The 9,635-nt window shown below is 33.9% G+C and overlaps 1 protein-coding gene across 1 annotated transcript; it reads right to left on the reverse strand.

Annotated features, from left to right (window-relative positions):
• Positions 1-4,034: 4,034 nt before the first annotated feature.
• On the reverse strand, positions 4,035-5,708 carry LOC125583840. Its single transcript, XM_048751369.1, has 3 exons — positions 5,181-5,708; positions 4,413-5,104; positions 4,035-4,318 (listed from the first exon to the last, which is right to left on the reverse strand). Exons 2-3 carry the CDS (start codon positions 4,602-4,604, stop codon positions 4,157-4,159), a joined length of 354 nt encoding a protein of 117 aa, XP_048607326.1. The 5' UTR covers positions 4,605-5,104; positions 5,181-5,708; the 3' UTR covers positions 4,035-4,156.
• Positions 5,709-9,635: the final 3,927 nt, after the last annotated feature.

Here is a 9,635-nt window from a genome sequence, read left to right on the forward strand (position 1 = left end):
CACTTGCATAACTTGTTAAGTTTTATTGTATCTGGAATAGTTTTTTTTCTTACAACTATATTTTGTAGAAAATTAATTTGGTTGGTTCTAAATTCGATGCAATAACAAACTAACAAGGAAAAGGAGACAGTTCTCGATTTTATTTCTTGTTAGACCTTGAAATACTTATTATGCATACATATTTAGATATTCAGCCATCTAAGGTATCAATTTTAAATATCAAAAAGGTATATTATCAATTGTATTGTTGGGTAAAAGTTATGTAAGGTAATTATTGTATGCGTCTTTTTCACCTGAACTTTTCATATTTAATTACAAATATTTTAACTTTAGGTTATATATCGCTGAACACAATTAAACTAGATAGAAAATATGGTCTGGCACGAGTACTATTACTAAAACTGTCGGTGCACCGAGCTAGTAGCTGCGCAACAGCCAAAATACTTTACAGCTTTTTTGGTAAAGTAACAAAATTTAAAAGTCAGACCTTTCTCTATATTATATACGAGTATCATATGTAAAGTAACGAGTGTAGTGAAGATAAGTATAAGAATTAATCCACTTTATAAACTAACTTTGAACTCCCGTGTTATTAACCAAATTGCCATTATTTAAAGTATCTTGGACCTCATTTTAAGAGTAGTAAAACTTCAAAATGAAGATTTAAGAATTCCAACCATGACTCCAAAAAAAAATCTTTAAAAGTTCATTTATTTGCAATATAATCTTTGATATTAACAAAAGTTACTAATATTTATGAAAGAAATAATTATAAAGACCAAAAATAAAATACAAGATAGTTTTGAGGATTTGAGGTTGGGTTGGAATGACACAAAACTTCAAAATTTGAAGATTTGAGATTGGGTTGGAGATGCTCTATATTATTAGGCCTTCAAACCCTCAAATTTTAAAGTTTTTTACTCTCCAACAAACCCTCAACCCCTCAAATTTTGAGGGCCTTAACAGTGAGTTCCACTATTCATACCCTCAAAACACTATTTATTTTTCAGTTTAGTCTTTATAAATTCGTAATCCACATATATTTGTACTAGTATTAATTTTCTTATCACTTTAATCCTTATAACTATATTTCACTTAAATTTTCAAATATATCTTATATATATATATATATTATTAATACATAAAATATATTAAGATGTTAAAATTAATAAAAATTAATATTACATAAAATATATTTATTATTTCACATAAAAATTATATTATATTGAACATTATATTACAAGTTAAAGATCAGAATTACAAGATTAAAGATCAAAATTTGCTATCTTGGCGGGATCATCACGTTATTGGAAAAAGAAGTATTGCATGATATAATGACAACATGCTTGCAATGCATAACATGATAATTGAAGATGAATGTGATATCAACGCACATGTTAGAGATGCAAGACCGGCACCATAAGCAACCGTTGAAATGGTGATAAATGAATATGCTCGATTCTAACAATTTTTAACTCGTAATCTTCAGATAAAAAATCAAGAGGCTCATTTCTTACTTCGAAATGCGCTGATTGATCATACATGAGAATACTATAGAAATTACAATAATGAGTAATTTGTATTTTTATATATTTTTATGAATTAATGTGTATTTTATTATTATTTTATGTAACTTTGTGTTATAATAAATTGTATTTATAAATATTGTCTTCAATAATTTCAATGCGTATGTACTATCTATCTATGAAAAATATAATGATAATAGTTAACTTATATTAAAGTTGAGGACTGAAATGCAAATTACATAAAACTTTAAAGATAAATTTAAGGATTTTTTTGGAGTAATCCACCCCTAAACCCTCATTTTGAGGGTCACTGGCCCTTAAAATGAAGTTTCTTATTGGAGATGCTCTTCCAACATGCCATCAAACCCTCAAATTTTGAGGTTTTTTGTTCTCCAGTAGATCCTCAAACCTTCAAATTTTGAAGGTCTCAATAGTAAAACCTCAAATTTGAAGGTTCACTATTCAGGCCCTCAAAACACTATTTACTTTTCAGTTTAATCCTTCTAGTTATATAACTTACATTTAATTATATTAGTATTGATTTTTGTATCACTTTAATTTTCTTAAATATATTTCGACTAAATATTCAAATATATTTATATATATGTTATTATAGATACATAAAATACATAAATATGTTAAAAATTGAAATTAAATCATCAAAAATATAAATATTATGTATATGTAGTTTGAACATTTTCGTAACACTTTTTCTAATTAATGCATTTTTAAGAGATTTTTTTAAAGAAAAGTTTGGTGAAACCAAAATATCTCTATATAAATTATAAATGTTATGTTTTATATTTTTAATTTGTATGTATTATTTATATGTATAAAGTTTGAAAACTATAATTAAATTATATCAAAATTGAGGACTAAGATATAAATTATCTAAAATTTTAAAGATAAATTTGAGGTTCCTCATTGGAGCAACCCATCCTCAAACCTTTATTTTGAGAATCCTTGGCCTTCGAAATGAAGTTCCTTGTTGGAGATGTTATTAGGTGTGACAACATTAGAATTATTCTCACATCCTATAATTAGAAGTCATTTTTTCACTAGACTAATTACATATATTGTCATTATTCATTACAATGTAGCCTACATATATTATTATTAATATACTATATGCTTCATATCTATATAATCGATCACACACACGCGGCATACATTACAGATTTTTTCACGAGTTGATTTGTCGGTTTTAGTGACTGTATTTATTATAAAGCTAACCCATATAATAAAACCCATATAGAACATGATAGGAAGCCATGGTTATGACAATACATGATATATAATATATTAAAATTGTTGTTATCAACCTCACATATATAAGATAATTATAGGGTATAGTTTATTCCCTATATATAATAAATACTAGAGTCATGGTTCTGGCGTTGTGAGATAATATACTTTTAGTGGGTAATATAAACAATTCATAATTATGTTCTTCTATAAAACTTTGATACATGACATTTATTTTGATTAATAATTTTTTATATATTTGATGAGATAAGTGACATTTATTTTGGGACTGGACAATATAAACTGTTTTATATTGTAAACTCAAAAAGCCGTATATAAAAATTTATGAGCACTTCTTGAAAAATTATAAAATACTTTCAAAAAGGAATACCATATTAAATTTCTTGCAATTCCTTAATTTTTGAAACAATAACTTTTTATCACGAAATTATCATAAATGGTGACATGCATAAAATTTGAAAATTTATATAATTCTTGCCGATTAAGTTTAAAGAGAATGTCATTTTTAATGTGGACTTCTTTAATTTTTGCTATATGCATATAATACTTTCTACAATTGTCTAGAAATCTATGAATAATCAGAGATTTGCAACATTGATCTGTGGCAATATCTAAATATTTCGGGTGATGAAAAGAGATATCAAATCCAATAACCGAACCGTGGTCCCTTATCTTGTCACTACAAGAAAACACCGGGATTCCGACGAAAAATATCGTCGGTATGTCCTCGGAATAACGGTATTCCGAGGACATACCGACGAGAATGGTCATCGGATATTTCTCGTCGGAAAGTAAAATTTCCCCAGAATTTCCTCGGAAAATTCCGAGGGAATACCGAGAATTAAAGATTCCGAGGACATTCCGAAGAAACATTTCCTAGGACTGTTCGTCGGTATCTCCTCGGATCTTTCTGATGGAGCGGTCCTCGGAAACATTCCGAGAGAAAAGAGGTATTGGAATATTCCGACGAACCTCGACCGTCGGAATATTCCAAGAAACCTTAGCCGTCGGAATATTCTGAGGAAGTGTATCCGTCGGGATATTCCGAGGACATATGTCCCTCGGAATATTCCGAGGAAGTGGTCGTCGGAATATCCCGAGGGATACACTTCCTCGGAATATTTCCAAAATAATTTTTTTTTTAAAATTAAAAATTTATTTTTTTAATTGAAATTCAAAAATATAAAATTAAAATTGAAATAGAAAACATATTAGATAATATTCAAAGTTGTACAAACCAAAATAAAACATTAAGAGTTTTTGAAAAAAAAAAAAAACTACGGGAACTGCTCGTTCGGGTACATCCTCTTCAACATCTCCATCATTTGCTCGTTCTGCTTCCTCGTTGCCTCCCATCCCGCCTCTTAATCCGCCATCTTTTGCTCCAACGCAGCTATGCGGTCATCTTTGTCCTTCAAGTGGTCCATAAGCACTTCTGGATCAACATAGGGCTGTGGTGCAGAAGGAGGAACCGACCGGGCTCGACGACCCAAACCGACCAAACGTCTCTTCTTCTTTGGAACCGACTGAAATAGAAAATAAATAAATTTAAATAATAGAAAAGATGATAAAATGAAAATAAAGAAATAAATGAATTGAACTTTTTTATAAAGAACATACCGATTCAACGATTTCGTTGATTCGAATCCGGGACAAGTTGGTCGAAGCCGTCGAAGTGGCGTCCAGGTCGGTTTGAAGCTGAGATAGACGGGTCTCTTCGTCTTCCTTCTGAGTTTCGATCAGGCTGAGCACATCCCTCACAACACCATCATCAATCTCCCCGGTGTGCTTGTTGGTATGCGCCGTCTTCATTAGGACGAAATCATCAAGCGGCTCGCCATCATTTTCATCCGCCTTGAAAAAAACAAAAGTGAAACAAACATTAGAAATTAGAAGAAATGATAAAAAAATAAAAATACTTAAATAATTAAAAAAAAAAAGCTTGAACTTACCAAGCGATCACCCAGAGTGGCAATAGTCTGGGCACCCAATTGTGCTTGTACATGCCCTTCCCGCCACGATCGCCTTGCAGTTGGCGGAGTTGGTCACGGAGATTCTTTTCGTCTTGTCCTTATCCCAATGCACACACAACTCCTCCCAGACCGTGTTGTTGATCGACTTCGGGACCTTTTAATAAAAAAATATAAAATAGTTTAATAAATCCAAAAATGGTTTAATAAATTAAAAAAAACCTCGTTGATGAGCCACTTCTGCTTCCACTCGTAGATCTGCTTCCCATAGTTGTCCATAACTTTATGGACGAAGGCGTCACGGATAAAGTTCGTGTGATCGGGATTCCAGGTGAACTCTTGCTGAAAAAAAAAACACAATTTGTAGAAATTTTATATTAAAGATTAAAAATATAAGTAAAAAAATTAGAATACTTACCGCAAACTGACGAAACCACATCTCCTGGTCCTCGGCAGGGAAGTGAGTGAAAGTCGGATATCCCTTGCTGAGGTTCGAGTACATCATATTGTTGATCCATGCGCTGATCCCGTTCCCGGATCGGTTGAACCTAATATAAGAAACAAATTATTAATAATGAATCAAATTTTAATGAAAGGAAAAAAAAAACTTTTAATTACCATGTTTGACGTCGTCCCTTTGGACACGGAGTGAGATAGGGAAGATGCTCACGACCGGGCTGTTGAACCAACTGGGCAACAGTCTTCACTCCCGGAACGACTGGAGGAGCGGGAGGGGGTGCAGCAGCGGGAGTGGGTGCAGCAACGGGAGGGGGTGCAGCAGCGGGAGCAAGAACCGGAGCGGGAAATGAAGAATCCCGACAGTGGCTGCTCAACCCCCGAGAGTGGCTGGACGAACCCCGAGAGTGGCTGGACGAACCCTGAGAGTGGCTCCCCGTACCACTACGACCTCGTGGTGAGGCACGACGTGGTCGAGACCGGGTCTGATCACCAGTAGACCTGTAAATTAAAAAAAACATATTTAAAAATAGTTTTAATAAATATTAATTGAAAAAATATTTAAAATTAGTTATAATAAATATATAAATTAAAAAAAACATATTTAAAAATAGTTTTAATAAATATTAATTGAAAAACATATTTAAAATAGTTTTTATAAATACAAAAAATAATAAAATAGTGTTTATAAATCAAAAAAATGTTTTATAAATACAAAATTAGTTTTAATAAATATAAATATTTTTATAAATATGAAATCATCTTTTATAAATCCAAAAATCGAATTTATATACAAAAAACGTTTTGTAAAATCCAAAATCTATTTTATAAATACAAAAATAATAAAAAATTTATAAAAAAGTTCTAAATCAATTCAACACAACAAATTATCCAACCAAATCACAATTCTAAACCTATTACACAACCAAATCACAATCCTAACCAATCACCCTAACAAAAATCTATCAAAAAACTTCTAAAATCATCAAATCTACATAAAAACCTAACAAATAGAACCTAAGAGAGTGGGATAGGGTCCTTACATGATTTGTGTAGGAATAGAGAGGATTCGCCGGAGAGATCGTCGTGAGAGAAGGGGGAGATCGCCAGAAGAAGAGAGAGATCGCCGGAGGAAGAAGAGAGAAATTGGGAAGAAGAAGTGTTTCGTGTTTATAAAACTTAGGGTCCGACGGAAACTATCCGTCAGCATTTCCTCGGTATTTTCAATTTCAATTTTCGCGAAATATTTGGCGGCTGGTTTTCCCGGTTAAATGAAAATATTCCGAGGAAATTCCGACGGACACTTATATATCCGTCGGAATTTCCTCGGTTGTTTTTTTCGAGGAAAAAAATATCATGTGCATGTATTTTTATTGGTTTATATTGTTCCTCGGAATTTCCTCGGACAATTCCGAGAAAATTCCGTGGAACACATGTTTGGGGTTTCAAAACATCAAATTTTTTTGCCCTATATCATTTCTTATACAAATGCAATGCATACCATTGAGGAATCTTTGTATAGATGATCATAAACTATGAAATAACAAAATTTCAAAACGAATTGTAAGTATTCCCTTTACCGTTCATTAAAGTGTATAAGTGTTTCTCTTATGTTGTGGGGATTTCGTTCATACAATCGGAAAAGTGTTTATTATAGGGTAAGGAACAAATTTTTGACTTCATAATCAGTCTAAGACACTTAATAAGGGTTATATAAGTGTTATTCAAACCGCAAAACGTTATTTTCGGTTTAAAAACTCTACTTCCTCGGAAAAGCCTCGGAATATTCCGAGGCTTTTCTGAGGAAACAAAAACCTTAAATGCAAAGCCCTAAATTGTCGGAAAAGTCTCTGACTATTCCGAAAAAATTCCGAGGAAATCCCTAAATCCTATTATCCCTCGGAATTTCCTCGATATTCTTATATTAAAAAAAAGGCGATGCTACTCTGTTTCCGAGTCATCATCACCAGATGAATCTGAATCTGGATCTTGGTGAAACTCTCCAATCTCTGGTTCATCCTCTACGTGAACGACGGTTTCCTCTCCAAAGTCGGTTAAATCGACTACAAGGCCAACTGCAGCTAAATCTTCTGCTGCACTTAAGTTACAGGATGTGCTTGGTTGTAGTGGGTCTTCCAGCTCAAAACTTCACTGAACTCGGCCTCTCGGGTTGAGTGATGTAACAGTGACCCATGGATCATCTCTGTTCCTAACCCGAGGGTACTTAATATAACAAACCTGTAACATTTAAAAAATTATTTAATTTGTAAATAAGTGTTATTAATACACATGATGATGAATCATTATGAATAATTGATATATGTATATTTAATTACCTGATCGGCCTGAGAAGCAAGAATGAAAGGATCATAATATTGCAACTTTCGCCTCGAATGTACTGATGTAACACCAAATGCATCTGTTCTCACACCTCGATCTGGAGTGTTGTCGTACCAATCACAATAGAAAACAGTACAGCGCAATCCAACCATGCCCGGATACTTGATTTCCATAATCTCCCGTATGTTTCCGTAGTATACATCATCTCCATATGCAGAACAAACGTCAACATCATAAGTCGTACTCGAACGTCTCCTCTTTTGAGTTGTGAATACATATCCTCGAGTACAAAATCTCGGATATGACTTCACAACATACTCTGGTCCACGCACCATCTCGCGTATCCAATCGTCAAATGTTTCACCTCTGGTCATACCAGCAGACACCTATTAATAGCACATACATATGTTATATCAATATATGTGAATTAGTATAAATATGTGATAAATAATATTTTAATTTGTTTAAAGCACTCACATAAGTAAGCATCCATCCAGAAAATTCTCTCTGCTTCAGTTCTTCAAGTTCCTCCTCTGTGGCGTATCTATATTCGAACCGCTTTTCTGCCATGAAAATCCTGTACATATGTTGACAATAATATAATTAATTAAGATTTAAATTTCAACTTGTTAAAATAAAAATTTGTAAGCTAATTTATTTACCTCTCATATTGAAGAACATCTTCGCAGTTGGTGAGCAAATATGTTTGCAAATGACTGCGCTCCTGCTCAGTAAGTCGACGGTCCTTTGGTTTTCCGCTAAGTCGTCCAACATCTGTGAAGATGTCTGGAACCGTAACATGATATGTTGCCCGTTCGCCTCTATCATCATGCCGAGCAGGTCTTCTGTTTTTGGTCTGCACTTCTGCTGGAAAGTAGAACTCGGCAAAGTTTGAAGTTTCTGAATTTATCATCTGTGCGATTATAGAACCTTCCACCCTACTATAATTTTTCACCATCTTCTTCAAATGGTACATATACCGCTCATACAAATACATCCATCTATACTGCACAGGACCACCAAGTTCCAATTCTCTTGCCAGGTGAATAACAAGATGCTCCATAACATCAAAAAATGATGGAGGAAATATCTTCTCAAGGTTGCACTGAATCACGGCTATGTTAGTCTTCAAATTTTCAATACCTTCAAGAGTCACTGATCTCGTGCATAAATCGCGGAAGAAAGCACTAATCCCTGCAATTGCTTCATGAACATTCCGTGGTAATAGTTCCTTGAAGGCAAACGGAAGGAGGCGCTGCATCATTACATGGCAATCGTGACTCTTCAAGCCGATAAACTTTCCTTCCTTTCTGTCGACACAGTTACGCAAATTAGATGCGTAACCGTCTGGAAATTCCACATCGTTTGAAATCCAATCAAAGAACGCATCTTTTCCCTCTGCATCAAGTCGGTATATGGGAAAAGGAGCCCTACCATTCTCATCAACATGAAGTTCTGAACGAGCACATATATCGACTAAATCCAGTCTTGACTTCAAATTATCCTTTGTTTTACCTTGAACGTTAAGGATCGTGTTCATGAGATTGTCAAAAAAGTTCTTCTCAATATGCATGACATCTAAATTATGCCTCAGCAGATGATCCTTCCAGTATGGAAGATCCCAGAAAATACTCTTTTTGTGCCAGTTATGTAGTTCTCCAACGACATCTACCGGATAATGCACATGTCCACCTTGGTCTTGCGTCCTTTCTGCACCAAAATCTCTTAGTTGTGTCGACAAATCTGCCCCACAAATTTCCGGAGGTGGACTGTCAAACACCCTCTTGTTCTTCGTAAACAAATTCCTACTCCTACGATATGGATGATCAGGTGGTAGGAATCTCCTGTGACAGTCAAACCAACACGTTTTCCTTCCGTGTTTTAGTTGGAAAGCATCAGTGGTATCTTGACAATATGGACATGATAGCTTTCCATGCGTTGTCCATCCAGATAACATACCATATGCTGGAAAATCGCTTATTGTCCACATAAGTACTGCCCGCATTTGAAAGTTTTCTTTACATGAAACATCGTATGTTTCAGCACCTTGAGCCCATAGTTGTTGCAACTCATATAT

Source organism: Brassica napus, chromosome C3 (assembly GCF_020379485.1).
Source record: "Brassica napus cultivar Da-Ae chromosome C3, Da-Ae, whole genome shotgun sequence".
In the NCBI taxonomy this organism is placed as follows: Eukaryota; Viridiplantae; Streptophyta; class Magnoliopsida; order Brassicales; family Brassicaceae; genus Brassica; species Brassica napus.